Source organism: Lolium rigidum, chromosome 5 (genome assembly GCF_022539505.1).
Source record: "Lolium rigidum isolate FL_2022 chromosome 5, APGP_CSIRO_Lrig_0.1, whole genome shotgun sequence".
Classification (NCBI taxonomy): Eukaryota; Viridiplantae; Streptophyta; class Magnoliopsida; order Poales; family Poaceae; genus Lolium; species Lolium rigidum.
Window position 1 is genome coordinate 202,088,327 of NC_061512.1, and position 25,909 is coordinate 202,114,235.

At 42.9% G+C, this 25,909-nt stretch overlaps 1 protein-coding gene and 1 non-coding gene across 2 annotated transcripts; both read left to right on the plus strand.

The window, feature by feature from the left end:
• Positions 1-6,110: 6,110 nt before the first annotated feature.
• TRNAS-GGA lies at positions 6,111-6,197 on the plus strand. Its single transcript has one exon. It is a non-coding gene; the product is annotated as a tRNA-Ser (tRNA).
• A 1,229-nt stretch (positions 6,198-7,426) lies between these two features.
• On the plus strand, positions 7,427-9,735 carry LOC124654079. Its single transcript, XM_047193112.1, has 2 exons — positions 7,427-7,623; positions 9,005-9,735. The coding sequence occupies exons 1-2, from the start codon at positions 7,442-7,444 to the stop codon at positions 9,501-9,503; spliced, it is 681 nt and encodes a 226-aa protein (XP_047049068.1). The 5' UTR covers positions 7,427-7,441; the 3' UTR covers positions 9,504-9,735.
• Positions 9,736-25,909: the final 16,174 nt, after the last annotated feature.

Below are 25,909 nucleotides of genomic sequence, written 5' to 3' on the forward strand. Positions count from 1 at the left end.
GTGCGGGTGCACGAAAACACGACGGTGTACCAGCTGCAGTTCATCGTCCCACCCGCAGGCGACACGGCGAGGTCTCTGCTATGTGTCGGCGCGTCTCAGGCCTCGCTGCTATACCCCGACCGCTTCTACAAGCGGCTCCAGAGGCTATGGTCGACCCTCACCACCGAGGTGAGCGTCCCGACACGGGCTTCCCTCGTGGAGGTGCTTGTCGATGTTGGCATCCTCCGGACGGTAGACAAAACACCGAAGCGCATGGAGGGAATGCGCGCCGCACTGGAGGGCATGGCGCGCAAGGATTTCCACCCGGAGCTTCACCTGGAGATCCAACTGCCTCAGCCGACGCAGTGCGGCGCGGGCGAGGATTGTGCCGTTTGCTGGGAGCTGCTCGAAGGCGACGACCTTGTCGCCTGGCCGGGATGCTCTAAGCCGCACGTCTTACATGGCGCGTGCCTGGAGCTCGTCCTTAAGAGGGGCACCACGTGTCCGCTTTGCAGGAGCTTGTGGTTCATCGAGCCAAAACCACTAGACATTTGCGAGGAGAATGACGAGATCAGAGATAACCTTGTCGGTGCAGGACACGTTGCCAGCGTTAGCAGCGACGCAGAGGTAAATGCACACGTTGCAGGACCTTGAGGGGTAGTGCCCGTTCAATTAGATCATATAGGATTAGAAGGACATGGATGAATGTGACGAAGCAAAATATGCAATTTTGGATTAATTAGCCATAAACATCTAGCTAGTAGCGTGCTATTCTTGAAACTTTTACCGTCGAGATGATACGTCTATAGAAGTGGGGTTGCTTACTTCGTCAAAAAAGAAATTGAGAATCAAATCTGCCATGTTGATGTTGAGCAAATGAAAAGTCATAATCATAACCACCGGTTCTAAACCTTTTTTTCAAGGAGGCAAAAAAGTTTTGCCTTTTATATTGATATAGAAGAAGCAAACATAGCACGGCCAAAGCAAACCCAAAAAAACAACAACATCACGACAAGGACTATGTGGTGATCTCCGCAAGATGCTTTGCGCCGGCTAGGATTGAGTTTATGCTCTGATGCTTAATCTTTTGTTTAAGAGCCATAGATGTCGAGTTGTTGTTGTTGAACACTCTTGAGTTTCTTTCTTTCTAGAGCGCCCAAGCAATGAGGATCATGGCTGATTGCAGCCCGCTAGGTTAGGCGGAAGGAGTTTTAGTTATGGCATGCCAATATAGGAGAACCGTATCCCGTCCGGTCCCAAAATCTTGCAAAAGCGACGGGCAAGAGAGCCATGACGCGGTTCTGAACTTACTTTTGTCCGAGGGTAAGGGTAACTAGCAATGGATGGGCGCGGCGGCACGCCGCGCCGATTGCGATAATGCGATTGTTGTAATATCTTTAAGACCATGTTTGAATTGATGAAAGTAATTAATATTTTCTTGTTTAACAAGTAGGTTTCACAATGGTTGGCAATGAATCTAAATATATTATACACTGAAATTAGGTGCATGAACATTTACTCCTTAAGATCAAGTAAATAAGTGGTATTTATAGAATTCTACCCACATTAAGAAGGAGGGAATAAAAATAACTGGTAATTAACTTGGACACGGAATACACAGATTGCGGGAAGGCACAGAAAAAGACGTCACCCGTGGATGATAGTAAAGATTTTGTGTTAGTGCTATTAACCAATGGAGAGGCAGTAGCACTAATATACAATTAGACTTGGTTACTGAGCACATATCATTGCCTTGCATAAGTAGTAAGTGCACTAATATATAATGAGATCTAACAACACTTTTTTGAAGGGATTAGGTCGGACAACATAGTTTGTGAGATAACTTTACATATAGGATACATGAAAGAGATATGAGTTTCTACTTAAACAGAAGTAAGACATATTCTTGGTTACCAAAGCTTGGATGAAGTAGCAAAGTAGGATGGTAAGACTTGTAGTGCTGATGTTCCCTGGTATCCCATCCATTAGTGCTTCTTAGCTGCAGGATGGTTCTAGAGAAAAATAACTGTATTTCAGGAGTTGTAGAAAGAAATATAGCTAGATTATACAACCTCCTTTTGCAAAAACAACGAGGGCATAAAAGGGCTAATAGTTTGGAACAAACTACACGTCCTCGAATCAGTGAGCACCCAATAAAAAACTAATGCTATGCCAGACAACTTCATTATGTCAAAACCAACCAAACTATTGCAGTTGCAGGAAAAATATCTATTGAAATTTAGATGCAGGGAATCAAGACAATTACCTATAAGTGATAAGCAAAACTATTTTCAATAAAGATCGAGTCGAAAAACTCCATTTCAATTTTTTTGCTAACCATTGAGGTGCATACATGGATTAATTATTTTTCCTACAAAAAAGAACACACAATATTTTGCCAAAAAAGTTCGGCCATGTGTACATGAAATATGTTACCTGAGAGTAATTATAAAACTTAGAGCATGCAGGCAAAAATGTGCCCTTCCTACTTATAGGTGACCAATCCAGATGTAAACCCAAGAATCTTTAGCCACACCCTGGATAAACAATTTGGGAGAGGTAACTTGAATTTGGGCGTTCACTTTGATTTGTCATTTGTAGAAACTCTTTAGTTAATGTATCAGCTCCTAATATATTTAAACGGCTAAGTTTTCTGATTTTACTTAGATGAACACCGGCATCCAAAATCTGACAGTCCCACTCCACCATGACACAAACTTACAATCAATCTATGTAAAGGGTACATGCATCTTCGAAAAATACAAATACTATTTTAGAGTTTGTTGCTTGTATATGTTGCTTAGGAGGTTTGTACTTTTTTTTTGCAATTGATCTTCTCACCTTTCAGGTTTACAATAAGTGAAATATGTTTGACCTCAAGAACAAATCCAGTTCTTCGAGCCACCTTTTCACGACAGCTTGCTTAGCATGGCTGCCTGTAACGAAGAAGAGAATGAACTTCAAATATTCTGCATTCGCAAGTGGGAAGTTATATGATACTACTTCTTGCGAAATCTTTGAGGATTCAAAAGGAATAACATTCTGCTGAACAAAATATATGGACTCCGAGCAGAAAGGCCCTAACAAAGGACTAATAACTACGCCTGGAAGTATCAACTAAAGTACCACCAATTAACGCCTAAACTCTGGCAGGAGAGCAAAGCAAAGAGAATGTGGATAATCTGTGTGTTTGTGTTTGTGAGCTGGTCAGATTGCAACCTATTGCAACTGATTCTGCAAGAGTGTGTATACAACTATACATGATGTCTTCAGTTTAGATAGATTTGGTGAATTAGCCGCATATGTTCAGCTATCGTTCAGAGTATCGGTAAAGAAAAGATTTATAAATTAAGAAGACCAAGCCACTTCACATATTCCTACGGAGCGCTGCATTGACCATGTAGCTGCAAGATCGAAATGTCAACATTGAAAAAAGTTGGAGAACCTGGATTGTCGCGATGACTTCGCGCAGACGGCACACCTCCTGGTACCGAGCCAGGACCTCGCGCTCGAAGGGCGCTGCTGCAGAGGTGACACTGAGGCGATGCCAACGGTCAGAGGCGCTGGGCGCGGAGCCGTCGCAGCGAAGAAGGGGAGGAAGGCCCATACGACGACGGCGCGGCTTCAGCCGGCGCCGGCAGGTGGGCATCGGTGGTGACTTTCCGGCACGCTGTAGTGCACCAACGCGACCACCTGCACATGACGTTCCACACAGACCCACGCGCCCGATACTTCTCCCCGAGCTCGTGGCGCCCACCGCCACGCCGGTGCGTGAGGTTATCTCGGGTGAAGACTACTGTCGGCCAGAGGAGGCTGCTCGAAGGATGGTGTGGCGCATATGTGAACGGGGAGGGCTTCGAGTATACGGAGGGCAACTGATCTGCAAGAGTTGTCAACGGGGAGGGCTTCGAGTATGTGAACAGGCGGCTGATGCATGCACCGGAGCCAGTGTCGATGGGTGCCAGCCTGCTCAAGCGGTGGGCTGGCCACCCCCACGGTGGTGGCTAAGGCTGTGGGGATGAGGACGACCTGGCTAGGCAGGAGAGGTCGCCCGCTAGGCAGCGACCCACCGCGTCGGCCGTGGGGCAAACAGAAGACGCCGTCTAGCTTGTTCGCGCCGCCAACCGCGACCATGCGATGCACCGGCGGTCGGCTCCACGGCCCCAGGAGCGCACCGCTGCTCCATGCGGCACCGCCACCAGAGGATGGCCGGCGCGGCTCCTCAGGCCCCCGTGGCTGCCGGCTCCGCGTCCTCCTCCACGACGACGGCAGCATCTTCCAGCGAGCACGATCCTAGCGCGGCGTCGTGTCTGCCGGCTCTATGTCGCGCCTGAGGTCGGCTCGGCCCCTCCTCCACGGCGGCGGCCTGGTCTTCCTCTCCAACCAAACACACCCGAACAACCAATCTGACATCGCCAACCTGAGAAACAACATCAACAGTATCAAAAAATCTATAGCATTCATGGTCGTAACCTGCCTATTTGCTAGCAATATTTTGCAGCATCTAGTAGACACAATGATTGTGGCCGAGAGGAAAACTGATGTGGTTGCTGGAAAATGAATATCGCCGGAAAATATTTTGAGTTTGTATGGCTTCAAACTTTGATGGCTTCATCCGATCCAGGGAAATTGTCAAAGCATTTGACGATTGACACATTAGAATATAAAGGACTAGTAAATAAAATTCTAGATAGGAAGTGGGTCGGTCTCAAAATAAATGAGTTGTTAGTTGTAGAATATTACTCTCGTCAGACTTGGGCTTAACGAAGGGGATTGATGTTTTGGCACATGGGAGCGTGTGCTCCCTTTATTTTGAAATGCATGTTGGACATATTTTGAAATGTAAAAATATTTGAAACAAAAATTTCGCACGTACATGTTCATGTGCTACGCGCTCACAAAGTCGTTTCATGAAAAATCGACTTGTCATGTGACGTGTGTAAAAAAGACATAATTCGGTGCTAAAACAAAGACTTGTCACAAGATAAATTTTCTCTTTTTCTCGTAGACTACAAAAAATATTATTTTTTCATGAAACTTGACGAACACACATATATTATGGAGATGTACATGTAAATTTTTTTTGACACTTGGAAATATGTTTTTCTGGTACAGGGATCATACGCACCCGGGAGCCGAATTGAGTTTCTAGGAAATTACTCCATATACAACAAGTTTGAATTAGTATACACAAAACTAAACCAATGATATTCACGATTCCATCTATATTGGATCAATTCTCTATACCACTTTGCAATGAAAAGAGGAATGTTTGTTATGGTAAAACTTTGTTTCAAACGATGTGGCAGAAAGCAGTGCGACTTGAAGGACATGATCAATTGTGGATTTTTCTATCCATTATTTTCCATAGTAATGAAAATGCTCGCCTTCTTCCTTCCCATCCTTAGTTTAGGAAAGTAGAAAGTTTTTCCCTTTTATTTTAGGAATTTTTGGAACATTTCAACAAAGAAGGTCTTTCTTTCACAGGTCAAACAAGATCTAAGACTTAATCTAAAACAAATTACTAGATTGAATCAATTTGCATTAAAAAACCGATCAAAAAAGGGCGAGCGAAGTAAGTGATCGAAGATGTATTTGCCATTCAATCTGAATCAATATATCCAGAAGTTTTTCTCTCCCCGACCCCCTTTATGACTTTTTTAGAGTATTTAAAACCATACTATAACGCTTGATATTAATTCTTTTTTCAAAATCAGAATTAGCAAATTTATTTGCTATGACTCTATGTTCTCCTTAATTAAATAGGAATTCTAAAATTATTTACAAATAAAAAATATCTCAAAATAAATTCGATAATGATCGAATGAAAATGCCAATAAATTTGTATTTTCTCTTTATTATATCTTTAATATATATATTATTCTTTTCTATGTATTAGATTATTCGTCTGAGCCATATCAAATTGAAAATATCTGAAATCCAATTCCATTATAGAAATTGGAATCAAATCCATTCTATATAGAAAAATGCATTTGCTAATTAGAGAAATAAAAAAAGGGATTTTTCCAATAGAACTATGGAACCCCCGAGCAGTTTGCGGTTATACATGTCCTGCGAGAATAAGAAAACTCGCTATTCACTCAGTTTATTTTCCATAATAAGATTATGTAGGAGAGATGGCCGAGCGGTTGAAGGCGTAGCATTGGAACTGCTATGTAGACTTTTGTTTACCGAGGGTTCGAATCCCTCTCTTTCCATTTTTCTTAATTCATCAACCTTAAGGATCACAATGTATCAAATCAAATAACCGAGTCTGTCCTATTTTCGATTCGAATCCGTGATCTGATCTGCAACCAGCCAATATCTGATCCGATCAGAATTCGTGAAAACAAATATTGTAAAAGATATGGTGCGAGCAAAATCCGATCCAATCTGTGTACACCCATAAAAATTATGTTATGTCCTCATAAAAATACAAACGTCGAGACCGGAAGTTACATCCCCGAATAGGTACGAGAGGAAAAGAAGAAAGTATGGGTGACCCCCTTGGCGGGTAGGGTTTCCATACCCTCCACCGGCGTTGAGCTGTGCCGCCCACGTCCGATGGCCATTCGGGCCTTGTAGGTACGACGGACACTGGCTTCTCGATGATGGGAGGGTTCTTGTTTCTTGTTTTTTTTTGTGTGTTCTTCGGGATGGTGAGGGGGTGGCGACATCCTGAAGTTAGAATAAGGTTCTTCTCGCCTTATCCTCGTTGTGGTGTTGCACCTAGCGTCGGCGGAGGACGCGTGGTGTTGTCTGTTCGACAGATCTCCTAGGATTCCATCGGTTTGCGTGTTTGGTGGTGTGGTTTCATGACAGTCTTTTCTGATCTACGGTTGACACCATTGGTAGTCCTTTCTGCTCTGGTGCGATGGTCCTCTAGATTTAGCACGATGATTTTCCATGTGTTTACTACAATAAGCTCTACTACGACAAGCTTCGCCTGATTCCGGTGATGGAGGGGCGTGGACGGCAGCGCACATTTGGCTCGCGCTAGTGTTTATAGTCGTCATCCAACCAATTATCTATTTCTAGTTTGTTTTAATCATTTTAAAGACTTTTTGTATTGCCATTGATGATTATTAATTAGATGGTTGGAATTCTCGGGAAGAAAATTAGTGTATGGATTAGTAGATATGTGGATAAGCCGATAGCGCGGCGTCCCCTCCAGCTCACGCCCCGGTAACCCAAAACCCCGTCGTCGCTCCTGCGCCAATCGCCGACCAATCCATTTCCTAATTGATTACGAGCTGATCTGCAGCTGACGTGGCGTCGTTATTGCTCATCAAAGAAAGGTCAGCCTCCCAGTTCGCGCGTATTTAAATCCGGCCTCTTTACCCCGACCACGACACTGCAGCGTTTCGTTTCGTTTCGTTGGCATTGTGCTCTGCGCGCGGGCGGGTGATCCTATCGGCGGTGGGCGGATCAGCGGAGCCGGTCCCAGATCGGTCGGGTGCGGATGGCCTTCGAGGACCGCGTCGCGGCGGAGGCGGCGGCGTGCAGCTCGTCGTCGCTGGGGAAGGACAGCGACGAGGGGCCGTCTCCGGCGGGGAAGGACGACGGGGAGGAGGAGGTGCAGAGCGCGTACGGCGGGGCGGGGCTCGCCGGGCTCGGCGCATTGGAGGAGGCGCTTCCCATCCGGTGAGCAGAGCTCTTACATCATCGTTTCGTTTCGCTACAATTTCTTTCTCGAATGTTCTGCCGCATTTGTGCATATCTGTATGCTCTGTTTTTATTCTGCAACTGTAAATCGAATAGTAGGATGCCCAACATGTTTATGCATTGTGTTCAAGGATCGCCGGCGATAATGATATTTCCGCAGAATTGGTCCAAACGGAGGGTTTAATTAATCGGATTGAACAGATAAGGCGACGTGTGCTACCGACACGTCGCAGGCCCCTGTACGTGTTCTTGATTAGGATATTGGTTGACCATTATTCAGTCCTGCGATTCTACGGAGTGCTCCGAATTGTTTTTATTGATGGTAGGGGCCAGTTTCGTATGTGCTAGCTAGCCTCCGGGATGATCGTGAGATATTACTACTAAATTCATGAATTGCGTGGTGATGACTGTTCTATTGCGTCCTTTTCATGTCCGTTCTGCTTTAGTAGTAAGCAAGTAATGTTTATCTGTGTGAGGTTGGCGAGGCGTACCAATCTTGACGTGAATGCTTGCACATTTTTCTACTCCTAAAGCATGTTATCAGCTCGAAATTGTACAGTCGGGCTCCTAAAAATACATGATGCTTTAGCCGCAAAAGAAAAATATACATGATGCTTGCTTGATGCAAGTGGCATACTGGGATCCTTTGATGTACATTCAGACAGGAAAGTGGTGAATCAAGATGAACAATTTAGTGTAAGAATTTAATTTCATGCTTAACTTTGTCTGAACTCTAGAGTAGTAAATCTCAACCTGACAGATTAAGACGGCACAAAGTTTGTTTAACTTTCTTATTTTGGGATATGAACTCTGGAAAAAGTTTGACGGTAGCATAAAGATAGCAGGTAATATGATAAAAAATGAGGGCAACTATCAGAATTTCTGGTGTGAGCAACAGGATCTATTGATAACATGTCTTTTCTAGCTACATTAGAAGACGCTATTCCACAGGAGATGAAATATGTCCACTACGATAACAAGTATAACCATGTCCATTCAGGGAACCATATTTGACTTGTTTTTCATACAGATCAAGACAGACGTTTCTTAACAACTTGTCTACTGAATAACTTGCGTTTCCTATGAGAAGTAGCTTAACAATTATCTTGGCAGTATGGCAGTGCTAAGTTCATTCTGTTTATTGACATAAACTACATTGATTCCGTCTGATTTTGTTATGCTTGCTCATAAATAATGCATAACGCAGAATGTCATTTCTTATCGCCACATCTGTTACTATGTTGTTAGTTTTTACCATTTTGCACTACATGCATAAATGCATTGTGAGGGTGTTCATAGCATGATTAATAATGTTTATCCAGATGCTATCTCTAACGTCCTCATCTTTTTTGTGGGGCAGGCGTGGCATCTCTCAGTTCTACAATGGCAAGTCAAGATCTTTCACAATCCTCAAGGATGCTATTGGGCCATCTGGTTCTGCAAAGGTCATCGCCAAGGCAGACAATGCTTACACCAGGAAACGGAAAATCCTTCTCGCGCACAGCATCATGTACGATAAATCACAGACCACAGCACCTGAAACATATGAAAATGGCTTCCCCAAGAGGATTGCCAGTTTAAGCAGGCTGAGGCCCTTGGACAGTATTAGCCCCAACAGCAGCTGCAGCAGCCTCAGCAGTGACGAAAACGAGCTGCCTCAGCAGTCCATCTTTTTTCAGTCACCTGATCACACTTCACATTGTGCTTCTCCAGCAATGCCCGCACCTTGGCTTGGTTTTTGCGCGCCTAAGCCATTGCCTGTGCCCGTGCCCATGAGGTCGTTTTCGATGATGAACCTGCACCGTTTGCATAGGCGTTGCTCATCTGTTCGCCTGAAAGAAGAGCCAAAGGCTGATTAACAAGCAACTCACAGACATTCCATTTTTTCGTGTCTTGTTTTGTTTGTTTGTTCTGGGGGGCAGTATACCTCATCTCTCCTTTTGTAACCTAAGGTTGCTTTTGGAGGTGCTTGCATAAATAAGAGGGAGTAAGCATGGTGGCTGTATTGCGTGTAACATAGCATGTTTGATGATGTGTAAATTAACATAATATGTTAATATCAAAATGCCTCGGTTGGTTTTATTTCGGTCACAGAAACCATTTTGCGAATGCTAGTGTCCAAATTTATCCTAAATTTAGCAACATCTATTTCAACTCAGGCTCCGTCTAGTTCTACATGAACTGATGTTTTTGACAAAGTTATCTCTCCAATACAACAAAAATCAACATAATGTTCATATTGGCCTCGGCTGATTACCAAGATCTCAACCTAAATATTTGTTAAAATACAGACATGCCAGGTTCTAATTTTTGACAATATCCATGTGTCTTAATACTCCATGCTTTCATATATAGATGATGTTTTAGATATTGACTTATTTGACCCGTAATTTTTGTGGATGCATGTTATAACAGAAAGTTATGAAAATGTTTTCCATACTAAATATGATGGTATATCAGCTTACATATATAAACATTTTGCATCTATTAGTAGTCAAAGTTGCATACTAAATCTGATGGTATATCAGCTTACATATATAAAAGATTTATATCTGTTAGTAGTCAAAGTTAGATAAGTTTAATTGCACCTTTTCTAGGAAGTCATTTACATACACAAACGGAGGAAGTATACAAAGTCCTACATCCTTATGGATCTACTCCATTTAAAACTGAGAAAATATTTCTATTTCTGTCTTCTGTTAGTGTGCCACATCTCCTCAACTTATTCCACCCCCACCCCCAAAAAACACTTATTATACTCGCCTTCCTGCAAAAAAAGGATTCTACTCATCACATCAAGGTTATATGTGTATCCACTGTGTGTATCTAGCCGCTAGATCAATTATTTTTGCAAAAAAATATTAAGTTTCTTTGCAAATATTACGATTTTTTTTTACAAATCATATTGGATTTCTTTTTTTGAGGTAAAAAGAAATATATTAAGCCAGTAAGCCGCCTCATTAAAAACCTTCCAGTCCCCTTAGGTACCCTGGTAAGGAAAGGAGTGCGTCTGAAACTTGCTGCTTCAACATCAATGTATCGTTACATCAAAGATGCGACTGTTTAGAAGGAAACTAGGCGGTTCACTAGCCCAATTACAAGAGTTCTTATTCAAAAAACTAAACTTAGCTAACTCGTGAGCCACCTTGTTTGCTTCCCTCGGATAGTGCATGAATTTAACCTCGCCGATGGTAATAGTGGAGTCTACAATATCAGCAAAAATGGCGGCAGCTTCACTCCACCAAACCTCCTTTCCCGTACATTCTTCAATCACTTCTATGGCATCAGATTCGGCGATAATAGTAATACAGCCCATAGATATAGCAAGTAGCAATCCCTCCTTCATAGCTATAGCTTCAGCCATCGCCGGAGAGCTCACATGCGGTATAAAAACGCACTTTGCCGCTACAAATGTTCCTTGGTAATCTCTAAGGACTGCAGCGACTGCGCCAGCATGTATCTTCTCATTGAAAGAAGCATCTACATTTAGCTTATCTCCTCATTGAAAGAAGCATCTACATTTAGCTTAATTTGACGAGGCTCGGGTTTCGTCCATACCTTGTTACTATGCAGCCCTTTCTTGCCGACAGCAGCTGCATTTGATGTAATTGATAGAATAGAGTGAATACACTTAAACAGGGGAGGAACCTCTTCATTGTGAGTTCTACTACGCCTCATCCACCACAGGTACCAGCATGCAACAGAGATGAGTTCCTTCACCTTAATGTGATCATACCCGGGTGACGAGGGATCACCTCGGCAATGCCTACGTATTGTAGACTTGGGTTTCGGGAGAGAGCGGCGATGGAGATTCCGGGGACGAGATTAGGCACACGACGTACCCAGCTTCGGGTCCCCTCGGTGGAGGATCCCTACGTGCTGCTAGCAATCCAGTATATGAGCATAATATGTTTACATGGTGCCGCCATAGGCGGAGATATGTTGTCTATATTCTGTCTATCTGTTGGCTTCCTTATTTCGGGTGCCCTGGCTAGCTTTATATATGCAACCAGCCTAGGGTTTTACAAGAGTCCTAGTCGACTACTTCTTCGGGTTGCCTTGTTGGGCCTTCTCCATATTTGGTCTTCTCCATATTGGGCCGAGCCAGGTATACTAATAATGGGTACCCGAAGGGTATGCCCATGTCGATAGCCCCGAGTTTATAGGGAAGTCGAAGACTTGCGTAGAAACTCCAAGCATAACCATCTCCGAAGTCAAAGAAATACAAGGCGAGGTCCATGTCGTAGATCATGTGTAGCGTAGATGATGTCGACGATTCTTGAAATTATCGGGTGCGCGGCAGCGCTCCCGATGGGAGTAGCCCCGAGTCTATGGGCAAGTGCTTGCACTTAGGCATAGACTCAAGTTGTACTACTCGATGAAGAACTTAACTATATTTCCGGAAGACTTGATGAAATCCATGTGCTCCCGATGGGAGTAGGCTCCACTCGAGTCGTAGAATCGAGTTGAGTCTACAAACCTTAATTGCCGTAGATGCTGTCGAAGTTATCTTTCTATCGGGTGCGCGACCAGCGCTCCCGATGGGAGTAGCCCCCGAGGCTACAGCCAAGTGTTTGCACTTGGGTGTAGGCTCAACTTGCTTTAATCGACACCATAATTTTTCCTCTTTCTTGTATCTTATCGGGAGGGTGAAAAATACTCTCGATAAGAGTAGCCCCCGAGCCTATGGGCAGGTGCTTGCACCTAGGCATAGGCTCAAGTTGACTATATTTCTGGGCGCAACCCCTCTTTTTATCGACTCCAGGCCGTTGCTATTTTTATTTGACATCCATATCTATATTGTACAGGGATAATGGTAATTGGGGCTAGTTCATCTGACGGATCAGGTACTAGTTAACTGCTCTAGTGGCAATCCGCAAAAACCTACTTCAAGATCACGTCCCCGGACATGATCCCGGGATATCGGTGTTAACTCGACGAGTGCCGCTTAAGGTCTTACCATTCCGTCGAGTCCCAGCCATGTTTTATCGGGTACCTAACGCGTCCGTTAGGATTTTTCTTCGTATCCGTTGATACGGAAAAAAGTAGCAAACCGACGTCGGAGACGGTGCCACGCCGCTCAGAACGGATCCGGGGTCTTACCTTCGCAGAGTTTTGCGGCATTCAAAGATTATTCGCGACTTTTAGCGCTCTGAGAATATATTGTCGAGTGCCTTGTTCGGCTGATGCAATGACCCATTTTACGGGATCTTCTATATTTTTCTCAGGCGTGATGAGACAGCCGAATATATTGGATTCTTCTATATTGTCGGGTTCATCACCGATGCTCTTGCTCGGAAGAATATGACGAGTCAATGGACCCGAAGATTTGTCCATCTCTCTTTTTTTTTTTGGTTCCTCCTTGATGAAAATTTCGTCGAGTTCTTTCTTGAAGAAAATTTCTTCGGGTCCTCCTTGAGGACAATTCTTCGGGTCCTCCTTGAGGACAATTCTTCGGGTCCTCCTTGAGGACAATTCTTCGGGACCTCCTTGAGGACAATTCTTCGGGTCCTCCTTGAGGACAATTCTTCGGGACCTCCTTGAGGATAATTTTTTGGGACCTCCTTGAAGATAATTTTTCGGGACCTTCTTGAAGATAATTTTTCGGGTTCTGTTCTTTCTTGAAGACAATTTCGTCGAGTTCTCCCTTTGGACAATTTCGTCGGGTTCTCTTTTGTAGACAATTTCGTCGGCTTTCTCCTGCATAAATAAACAAACTTTTTCTATCTTTCCCTTGACTCTCTTTTTCGCATGCGGTGTCAGATGCTCAGTTTCGATGATATGTAAAGTGAATATATGCCGCGCAGCCTCCGAGTGTCGGGTGCGACGAAATTAAACGATAATCAATCTTGTGAAAAATAAAATAACACTTAGCTTTTTGTACACGACGAAGTCGATGCATGATGAAGTCTTCGAGCTAAGAAATCTAGCCAAAATAGAAACCACCAAATAGCAAGAGTGGATGCCGCGAAAATGTTGATGAAGAAATAGCCGAGCCCCCGAGCGCTCCTGGGGTGGTATGATGATTATTGCTTAGATGTTGTGTCGCAGTTGCGACCCGAGGCGAAACCATGGTCGAGCCCCCAAGTGTTTGCTATGGTATCAAAAGAAATTGATGGAGTCGCGGCGTCGTATAGGGTAAAGCCATTTAGGATGAAGCCATTGTCCATAATATAATATGAGCCCATGAAGATGAATCCAAGATGAAGTATTTGAGATAAATCCATATTGAAGATTACGCCATTAAATATAGAGTATATTTTAAAGATGAATCCGCTGATATCATAGAGGATGAATCCATTGACCCGAAGAATCCCGTAATAACCATAGAAGATGAATCCGCTGATATCATAGAGGATGAATCCATTTACCCGAAGAATCCCGTAATAACTTATAGAAGATGAATCCGCTGATATCATAGAGGATGAATCCATTGAGCCGAAGAAAATAATTCCATTAATAACCATAGAAGATGAATCCGCTTAAGAAAATAAATCCAGTAATAATCCTCGATGATAAATCCACTACCCAAAACGCCTCGAGTAATGTTGTATAAGAGTAAACCAGTAATATCCATATAGATGAATCTTATAAGATGAATCCGACGAAAAAAAAGTCCAATAAGCCGAAGAAGATGAATCCACTGAGCCGAAGAAGGTAATTTCACTAAGACGAAAATAAATCCCCTGAGCCGAAGGAGATATATCCACTAGGTTGAAGAAGATAAATCCACTAAGTTGATGAAAATAATTCCACTGAGCCGAAGAAAATAATTCCACTGAGCCGGAGAAGATATAACCATAGCCGAAGAAAATAAATTTACCAAGTAACCGAGTATATTTGTGGTAACGAAGTAATGGCGCAGCCCGAGATGTCGGGTGAATTTGCTGTAATGATGCAATGTTGCAGCCCCCGAGTATTCCGGTGTGGTGAAAATAAATAAAAATTGACACTTTGAAGAGGAACACTTAGCTTTTTATCGGCTACGGCGATGCCTGACCGAAAGTAGTCGATGTAGTCACGCGGCACCTGGCCGAAAGTAGTCGATGAAGAGGATGCAACCAATGTAGCGGATCCACGACGGGCCATCCTCCGAGTGTGGCAAGTGTACGCTGGTTGTCTCTATGTCGGATGACGAGTTTGGCATGACGAGTCTGGCGGACATGGTCGTGCGTCATAGTCGTGCGACGATTAGCCTGAAGGAGTTGATATTGCGCAGTCGATGATCTTCATATGATGGTATGATTGCCCGACGGGTGCGTCGTATGTATCCTTGATCTTTATCCTTCGTACTAAATTAAGCTCTCTTCATGCACTGACATTTTTCTTGCTGGAGACTGGATATCGTGCAGTTCTTTTTCTCGGGCCATGTTCCATGTGTTTTAATGGCCGGGCAGCCGCCGTTTCGATGTCTGGCAAAACTAGGCGAAAAGCACTACCAAAAACGAATCAAAGAAAACTAGTAATTGTATGTATATGTGCATGGAAGTAACACTTAGCTTTGTTTGAGTATGATCCGTTCGTGCGCTCCTTTGGAACTCTCCCAATGATTCCTTCATGTCAACAATGTCTATGAAGAGAAATAGATCTAGATGATTGAATTATGTGCTGGCCTTCAGGAGAACATGGTCACGTGGTGGTTCCCCAGACTTATCTGCCAGGCAATGAATTACGCCTTGGGACTTGATTTGACCGCTGGAAAACCAACTGGAGACTGGAAAACCGATCTGGTGCGTCGACCGATTCTTTTTCGCCTTCAGTCCGAGAGCTCGAGCTGGCGAAGATACAATCTGCTTCCGTATGGACATTGATGAGAAAACTCGCGGGCCGAGCTGACCAGATGTGATCTAGTCGATGTCCAGATCCCGCCGAAGAAAATTTGACCGGCAGTCGAAAAATTTTCTGATTTCCGATGTTGATGATGATGCTACCGACGAAAAATCCCGCCCGGATAACGAAATCCAGTCGCCGCGATTCCCACGGTCGGCGCCAATTGACGAGGGAACACCTCGGCAATGCCTACGTATTGTAGACTAGGGTTTCGGGAGAGAGCGACGATGGAGATTCCGGGAGCGAGATTAGGCACACGACGTACCCAGCTTCGGGTCCCCTCGGTGGAGGATCCCTACGTGCTGCTAGCAATCCAGTATATGATCATATGTATGTTTACAGGGTGCCGCCATAAGCGGAGCTATGCTATCTATCTGTTGTCCTCCCTATTTCGGGTGCCCTGGCTAGCTTTATATATGCAACCAGCCTAGGGTTTTATAAGAGTCCTAGTCGACTACTCCTTCGGGTTGCCTTGTTGGGCCTTCTCCATATTTGGTCTTCTCCATATTGGGCCGAGCCAGGTATACTAATAATGGGTACCCGAAGGGTATGCCCATGTCACCGGGTACCAAGAGATCATTTCCTTTAGAATGTGCTCTAGAACAGCTGAACCCGCTCTATCAGCATTCATAGCATCTTCGATAATATCTGAGAGTCCTAATTGCATCCAGATTTCTTGAGCTTTTGGACACCGAAACAAAAGATGAACAATATCTTCTACACCCATATTACAGATCGGACATGATGCATTGTTTCCAATATGGCGATTAGCCAGGATTCCTTTTAGCGGTAGAATGCCATGTAAAGATCTCCATATAAAAATCTTGATTTTACTTGGTACCTGCAATCTCCAAACATTTTTCCAAACCGGGTTATTGGCTGAACTTCTCAGGAGGGCTAACTGAGAAGCCCTTGGTCCAAACTGATGCTTCCATTGAATATGATAACCAGAACGGACAGCATATTTTCCATGTTTTGTATAATGCCAAGCAATAAAGTCACTGAAGCCCTGGTTATTGATTGGTATTTGAAGAATCCGGCCAACATCCACCGCGAAGAAAATACTATTAAGGAGTTCCTCATCCCAATATCCCGTGAGCGGGCTAATCAGATCACAAACCTTGGAGACCACTGTGTTTCCTCTTGGTGTTACAATTTTATGATCCATACTAGTCGGTATCCAAGGGTCAGACCATATATTAATTGACTCCCCATCAACCACTCTCCAAATGATTCCCCTTTTGAGAATTGGGATCCCAGCAAGAATACTCTGCCAGGTGAAAGAAGCCCCGCCTTAGGACCAGCTTTTAGAATATCCCCATCCGGATAATATTTCGCTCGTAGAACACGAGCACATAGAGAATCTGGTTCATTGATTAGTCTCCAACTCTGTTTTGCAAGCATAGCAAGATTAAAGGAATGAAAATCTATAAAGCCCATACCTCCATCACTCTTAGGATAGCATAATTTCCACCAAGCATACCAGTGCATTTTATTACTGTTTTCATCATCACCCCACCAGAACTGGGATATGGCGTCCATCATTCTTTTACAGACACTCTTAGGGATTTGGAACATTGACATTGCATAAACTGGAATTGCTTGAGCCACTGCCTTAAGTAAAATTTCTTTACCTCCAATAGAGAGAAGTTTTTCTTTCCATCCATTTATCCGTTGAATAATCCTTTCAACAAAATGCAAGAAACAGTCACTCCTATCCACACCTACAATTGCTGGTAGGCCAAGGTATTTGTCTGATATAGCCTCTGTATCAATGTGCAAGGCTTGACAAATTTCTGCTCTAATCAACACATTAGTATTAGGGGAAAAGAAAATACTAGATTTAGCCAAACTCACCAACTGTCCCGAATTCGTATAGTAAGTATCCAGAACTTGTTGCAAGGAAGTTGCATTAGTCAAATATGCCTTCATGAGGATAAGGGAATCATCAGCAAATAAGAGATGTGAAACTGATGGTGCATTTCTGCACACCCTGACCCCATCGATACCACCAACTTCTTCTTCATACAACAGTAAGCTACATAAACCTTCCGCGCAGAGAAGGAACAAATAAGGAGATAGCGGATCCCCCTGTCGCAAGCCTCTAGACGGAATAAACATGTCCGTCTCTTCCGACTTAAACCTCACATGGTACCGAACCGACCCGACACAGGCCATGATAAGGAGAATCCATCTTTCAGAGAACCCCAATGCATTTTCAATTTGTCTAGACCTAGCAATTGTAGCATTTAGAAAAGATCCCAATGAACCACTATCATCAAACACAGCAGAAGCATCATCAATATTATAACAATTTTCAGATCTAGCAGAAGTACCAGCATGTGAAGCATGTGGTGGTGAAACAAGTTTATCAATCACAGACGGTGAATCAAGAGCAGCAGAGGTACTCAGAGTTGTACCTTTTCTTGTAGTGGATGGTAATATGGCGACTTTAGGATCGCGAGGATTACCATGATGGAGAATTTGCAGCGAACAATATCAATCCAAGTGAACTTCCAAATAAAGCTATGCTCCCCGGCAACGGCGCCAGAAAATAGTCTTGATAACCCACAAGTATAGGGTATCGCAACGGTCTTCGAGGAAGTAAAACCCAAATTTATTGATTCGACACAAGGGGAGGTAAAGAATACTTATAAGCCTTAACAACCGAGTTGTCAATTCAGCTGCACTGGAAAAGCACTAGTAACAGGGGTGATGTGAAAGTAGCAGTAATATGAGAGCAACAGATAATAGATAACACAGCAGCGAGTAATAGTAATATGAGAGCAATGGCACCAGAAAATAGTTGATACTACTTCCAATGTCATGTAGAACGAGTATATGATGATGAAAGATGGACCGGGGTTCCCAGCTATCTACACTAGTGGTAACTCTCCAATAACAAGTGTTGGGTGAAGAAATTACAGTTGGGCAATTGATAGGATTGAAATAGCATTAAGACAGAACATCAAGATCATTAATCATGTAGGCATGTTTTCCATATATAGTCATACGTGCTCGCAATGAGAAACTTGTACAACATCTTTTGTCCTACCAGCCGGTGGCAGCCGGGCCTCTAGGGAATCTACTGGAAATTAAGTCACTCCTTTTAAGAGAGCACCGGAGCAAAGCATTAACACTCCGTGAAAACATGTGATCCTCATATCTAAGCCTTTCCCTCCAGCTTGTCCCAATTTCGTCACTTTGGGGCCTTTGGTTCCGGACATAGACATGTGCAAAAAACTTGTAGATACAATCTAAACAATAAGTATAGAGCTTAAATCTAAGATCATGCCACTCGGGCCCTAGTGACAAGCATTAAACACAACAAGATTGCAGCAACAATAACTTCATAAACTTTGTAGATAGACAATCATAATGTAACAATCCATCGGATCCCGACAAACACAACACCGATTACATCAGATGAATCTCAATCATGTAAGGCAGCTCATGAGATCATTGTATTGAAGTACATGGGGAAGAGAATACCAACTAGCTACAGCTAGAACCCGTAGTCCATGGGGGAACTACTCACGGAGCATGATGGAGGCGGTGGCGTCGATGGAGATGGCTTCCGGGGGTGATACGTCTCCAACGTATCTATAATTTCTGATGTTCCATGCTTGTTTTATGACAATACCAACATGTTTTGTTCACACTTTATATCGTTTTTATGCGTTTTCTGGAACTAACCTATTGACGAGATGCCGAAAGGCCGATTCTTGTTTTCTGCTGTTTTTGGTTCCGAAAGGCTGTTCGGGCAATATTCTCGGAATTGGACGAAATCAACGCCAAACCTCCTATTTTTCCCGGAAGGCTCCAGAACACCGAAGAAGAGTCGGAGAGGGGCCAGGGGGCCCCCACACCATAGGGCCGCGCGGGCTGGCCTCTGGCCGCGCCGGCCTATGGTGGGGCCACCCTGCCAGCCCTCCGACTCCGACTCTCGGCCTATTTAATCGTCCCTGACCTAAAAACATCGACAAAAAGGACGGAAACAGAGAAAACCATCCAGAGCCGCCGCCATCGCGAAACTCCAATTCGGGGGACAGAAGTCTCTGTTCCGGCACCTGCCGGGCGGGGAATTGCCCCGGAGCCATCTCCACCGCCGTCTTCACCGCCATCGCTGCCTCCATGATGAGGAGGGAGTAATCCACCCCCGAGGCTGAGGGCTCCGCCGTAGCTATGTGGTTCATCTCTCTCTCATGTACCTCAATACAATAATCTCATGAGCTGCTTTACATGATTGAGATTCATATGAGTTTTGTATCACTACTATTCTATGTGCTACTCTAGTGATGTTATTAAAGTAGTTTTATTCCTCCCGCACGGTGTAAAGGTGATTAGTGTGTGCACCGTGTGGTTCTTGGCGTAGGCTATGATTATGATCTCTTGTAGATTGTGGAGTTAATTATCATTATGATAGTATTGATGTGATCTATTCCTCCTTCATAGTGTAATGTGGACGAGTGTGTGCACTATGTTAGTTCTTGGTGTAATTGTGTTGATCTATCTTGCACTCTAAGGTTATTTAAATATGAACATTGAATTGTGGAGCTTGTTAACTCCGGCATTGAGGGTTCGTGTAATCCTACGCAATGTGTTCATCATCCAACAAGAGTGTAGAGTATGCATTTATCTATTCTGTTATGTGATCAATGTTGAGAGTGTCCACTAGTGAAAGCGGGATCCCTGGGCCTTGCTTCCAAACATCGAATCTCCGTTTATTTACTGTTCTGTTGCATGTTTACTCGCTGCCATATTTTATTCAGATTGCTATTACCACTCATATACATCCATACTACTTGTATTTCACTATCTCTTCGCCGAACTAGTGCACCTATACATCTGACAAGTGTATTAGGTGTGTTGGGGACACAAGAGACTTCTTGCTTTGTGGTTGCAGGGTTGCTTGAGAGGGATATCTTTGACCTCTTCCTCCCCGAGATCGATAAACCTTGGGTGATCCACTTAAGGGAAATTTGCTGCTGTTCTACAAACCTCTCGCTCTTGGAGGCCCAACACTTGTCTACAAGAATAGAAGCTCCCGTAGACATCAAGCACTTTTCCGGCGCCGTTGCCGGGGAGGAAAGGTAAAAGGTACTCACACTCCGGATCTCGGCTACTAAGCTATTTTCGCCGTTGTAAGTACTCGAAGCTATTTCCTTTAGATCCTGCAATTGCATCTTTTTGTTTCTTGTTTACACTAGTTAGGCATAATGGACAATGAGCTTCTTACTTTATTTCCTGATTTAAGACATGGATGTGTTGATCCGAAAATTAAAAAACCCATGGAACATATTAGCATGAATACTTTGAATACCATTGTTGCTAATGATATGGATAAGTCTAAGCTTGGGGAAGCTGGTTTTCATGATCTTTTTAGTCCCCCAAGCATTGAGGAGAAGGAAGAAGAAGAAGAAGGGAACGAAGAAGAAAAAGAAGAAGAAGAAGAAGGAGAATAAAAAGAAAGAGGTAACGGCGTATCCCCGCGTGAATGAGATAACGCTAGGTAACCGTAAGTATGTTGCTCCTAATGATTATTATGATAATGAATCTGAATACGATGATCTTTCTATGCACTTTACATACATTAGCGATCATGATTTGAATGAGCACACTACTTTTGATATTACAAATCTCTGGGAAACTAATTCTGAAAATGATGATAATAATTGCCATAGTGTCGGTGCTATCCATGCTTCCTCCCATAATGATATAGAAAGCTCTAAGCTTGGGGAAGAGGTGTTTGAAAATCCTTTTGCTACTGATCATTATGTGTTTGATACATCTCCTTCTAATAACAATGATGGTGTGGACACGGATAAACCGATCGTGAAAGATAACTATTCTATTGACGACATCGTGCCTCCGATCTTTGATGATTATTATAAAGAATGCTATGATATAGGTTATAACTATCCTTATGAAACTTGTCATAGTCATGATTGGATTACCACAAACAATTCCCTTAATATGCAACTTGTTTACCATGTTCAAATTCTTGATAATAATCTTGCTCCAATTACTATTAATGAGAATAACTTTTCTTATGCCAAATTTAATGATACTTCTATGCATATGAATCATGATAAGAATGTTTTAAGTGATGGGTATATTGTGGATTTCATCAATGATGCTACTGAAAGTTATTATAAGAGAGGGAAATATGGTTATATGCATTTCAATAATATTAAGTTTCCCCTCTTTATGTCGAGAATCTTGAAGTTACTCGTGTTTTGTCCTCTTATGGTTGTCACTTTGCTCTTCATGAATTCATTTGTGTACAAGAATCCTCTTCATAGGAAGCATGTTAGACTTAAATGTGTTTTGGATTTGCTTCTTGATGCTCTCTTTTTGCTCCGGATACTATTTCCTGCGAGCGCAACATTAAAACTGCTGAGCCCATCTTAATGGCTATAAAGAAAGAACTTCTTGGGAGATAACCCATGTGTTATTTTGCTACAGTACTTTGTTTTATATTTGTGTCTTGGAAGTTGTTTACTACTGTAGCAACCTCTCCTTATCTTATTTTATTGCATTGTTGTGCCAAGTTAAGTCGTTGATAGAAAGGTTGATACTAGATTTGGATTACTGCGCAGAAACAGATTTCTTTGTCTGTCACGAATCTGGGTCTAATTCTCTGTAGGTAACTCAGAAAATTAAGCCAATTTACGTGAGTGATCCTCAGATATGTACGCAACTTTCATTCAATTTGGGCATTTTCATTTGAGCAAGTCTGGTGCCCTAATAAAATCCATCTTTACGGACTGTTCTGTTTTGACAGATTCTGCCTTTTATTTCGCATTGCCTCTTTTGCTATGTTGGATGAATTTCTTTGATCCATTAATGTCCAGTAGCTTTATGCAATGTCCAGAAGTGTTAAGAATGATTGTGTCACCTCTGAACATGTTATTTTTTATTGTGCACTAACCCTCTAATGAGTTTGTTTTGAGTTTGGTGTGGAGGAAGTTTTCAAGGGTCAAGAGAGGAGGATGATATACTATGATCAAGAAGAGTGAAAGCTCTAAGCTTGGGGATGCCCCGGTGGTTCACCCCTGCATATTTCAAGAAGACTCAAGCTTCTAAGCTTGGGGATGCTCAAGGCATCCCCTTCTTCATCGACAAATTATCGGGTTTCTTCTCTTGAAACTATATTTTTATTCGGTCACATCTTATGTACTTTACTTGGAGCGTCTGTATGTTTCTTGTTTTTGTTTTTGCTTGAATAAATGCTTGTGTGGGAGAGAGACACGCTCCGCTGGTTCGTATGAACACATGTGTTCTTAGCTTTAATTTTCATGGCGAAGGATGAAACTGCTTCGTTAATTGTTATATGGTTGGAAACGGAAAATGCTACATGTAGTAACTGGTATGATGTCTTGAATAACTTGATACTTGGCAACTGTTGTGCTCATGTTTAAGCTCTTGCATCATATACTTTGCACCTATTAGTGAAGAAATACATAGAGCTTGTTAAAATTTGGTTTGCATGAGTGGTTTCTCTAGAGTCTAGATATTTTCTAGTGAGGTGTTTGAACAACAGGGAAGACAATGTATAGTCTTATAATGTTTGTAATATGTCTTTTATGTAAGTTTTGATGTACTAGTTTATGCTTGTGTTTGTTTCAAATAACCTTGCTAGCCTAAACCTTGTATCGAGAGGGAATACTTCTCATGCATCCCAAATCCTTGAGCCAACCACTATGCCATTTGTGTCCACCATACCTACCTACTACATGGTATTTCTCCGCCATTCCAAAGTAAATTGCTTGAGTGCTACCTTTAAAATTCCATCATTCACCTTTGCAATATATAGCTCATGGGACAAATAGCCTAAAAACTATTGTGGTATTGAATATGTACTTATGCACTTTATCTCTTATTAAGTTGCTTGTTGTGCGATAACCATGCTTACGGGGACGCCATCAACTATTCTTTGTTGAATATCATGTGAGTTTCTATGCATGTCCGTCTTGTCCGAAGTAAGAGAGATCTACCACCTTAATGGTTGGAGCATGCATATTGTTAGAGAAGAACATTGGGCCGCTAACTAAAGCCATGATTCATGGTGGAAGTTTCAGTTTTGGACATATATCCTCAATCTCATATGAGAATAATAATTGTTGCCACATGCTTATGCATTAAAGAGGAGTCCATTATCTCCTGTCCATGTTGTCCCGGTATGGATGTCTAAGTTGAGAATAATCAAAAGCGAGAAATCCAAAATGCGAGCTTTCTCCTTAGACCTTTGTACAGAGCGGCATGGAGGTACCCCATTGTGACACTTGGTTAAAACATGTGTATTGCGATGATCCGGTAGTCCAAGCTAATTAGGACAAGGTGCGGGCACTATTAGTATACTATGCATGAGACTTGCAACTTGTAAGATATAATTTACATAACTCATATGCTTTATTACTACCGTTGACAAAATTGTTTCATGTTTTCAAAATAAAAGCTCTAGCACAAATATAGCAATCGATGCTTTCCTCTTTGAAGGACCATTCTTTTTACTTTTATGATGAGTCAGTTCACCTATCTCTCTCCACCTCAAGAAGCAAACACTTGTGATTAACTGTGCATTGATTCTTACATACTTGCATATTATACTTGTTATATTGCTTTGCATTGACAACTATCCATGAGATATACATGTTACAAGTTGAAAGCAACTGCTGAAACTTTATCTTCCATTGTGTTGCTTCAATGTCTTTACTTCGAATTTATTGCTTTATGAGTAACTCTTATGCAAGACTTATTGATGCTTGTCTTGAAAGTAGTATTCATGAAAAGTCTTTGCTATATGATTCAATTGTTTACTCACTGCATTAACATTGTTTTGAATCGATGCATTCATCTCATATGCTTTACAATAGTATGATTAAGATTATGTTGGTAGCATGTCACCTCAGAAATTATCTTTTATCGTTTACCTACTCGAGGACGAGTAGGAACTAAGCTTGGGGATGCTGATACGTCTCCAACGTATCTATAATTTCGATGTTCCATGCTTGTTTTATGACAATACCAACATGTTTTGTTCACACTTTATATCGTTTTTATGCGTTTTCCGGAACTAACCTATTGACGAGATGCCGAAAGGCCGCTTCGTTGTTTTCTGCTGTTTTTGGTTCCAGAAAGGCTGTTCGGGCAATATTCTCGGAATTGGACGAAATCAACGCCAAACCTCCTATTTTTCCCGGAAGGCTCCAGAACACGAAGAAGAGTCGGAGAGGGGCCAGGGGGGCCCCACACCATAGGGCCGCACGGGCTGGCCTCTGGCCGCGCCGGCCTATGGTGGGGCCACCCTGCCAGCCCTCCGACTCCGACTCTCGGCCTATTTAATCATCCCTGACCTAAAAACATCGACAAAAAGGACGGAAACAGAGAAAACCATCCAGAGCCGCCGCCATCGCGAAACTCCAATTCGGGGGACAGAAGTCTCTGTTCCGGCACCCTGCCGGGGCGGGGAATTGCCCCCGGAGCCATCTCCACCGCCGTCTTCACCGCCATCTTCACCGCCATCGCTGCCTCCATGATGAGGAGGGAGTAATCCACCCCCGAGGCAGAGGGCTCCGCTGTAGCTATGTGGTTCATCTCTCTCTCATGTACCTCAATACAATAATCTCATGAGCTGCTTTACATGATTGAGATTCATATGAGTTTTGTATCACTACTATTCTATGTGCTACTCTAGTGATGTTATTAAAGTAGTTTTATTCCTCCTGCACGGTGTAAAGGTGATTAGTGTGTGCACCGTGTGGTTCTTGGCGTAGGCTATGATTATGATCTCTTGTAGATTGTGGAGTTAATTATCATTATGATAGTATTGATGTGATCTATTCCTCCTTCATAGTGTAATGTGGACGAGTGTGTGCACTATGTTAGTTCTTGGTGTAATTGTGTTGATCTATCTTGCACTCTAAGGTTATTTAAATATGAGCATTGAATTGTGGAGCTTGTTAACTCCGGCATTGAGGGTTCGTGTAATCCTACGCAATGTGTTCATCATCCAACAAGAGTGTAGAGTATGCATTTATCTATTCTGTTATGTGATCAATGTTGAGAGTGTCCACTAGTGAAAGCGGGATCCCTGGGCCTTGCTTCCAAACATCGAATCTCCGTTTATTTACTCGTTCGTTGCATGTTTACTCGCTGCCATATTTTATTCAGATTGCTATTACCACTCATATACATCCATACTACTTGTATTTCACTATCTCTTCGCCGAACTAGTGCACCTATACATCCGACAAGTGTATTAGGTGTGTTGGGGACACAAGAGACTTCTTGCTTTGTGGTTGCAGGGTTGCTTGAGAGGGATATCTTTGACCTCTTCCTCCCTGAGATCGATAAACCTTGGGTGATCCACTTAAGGGAAATTTGCTGCTGTTCTACAAACCTCTGCTCTTGGAGGCCCAACACTGTCTAC

Excerpts from the sequence above, each read along its gene's own strand:
- LOC124654079 (XM_047193112.1), top strand. The coding sequence starts at position 7,442 with ATGGCCTTCGAGGACCGCGTCGCGGCGGAGGCGGCGGCGTGCAGCTCG. Across the intron at positions 7,624-9,004 it reads GAGGAGGCGCTTCCCATCCG|GCGTGGCATCTCTCAGTTCT; the intron begins GTGAGCAGAGCT and ends TTTGTGGGGCAG.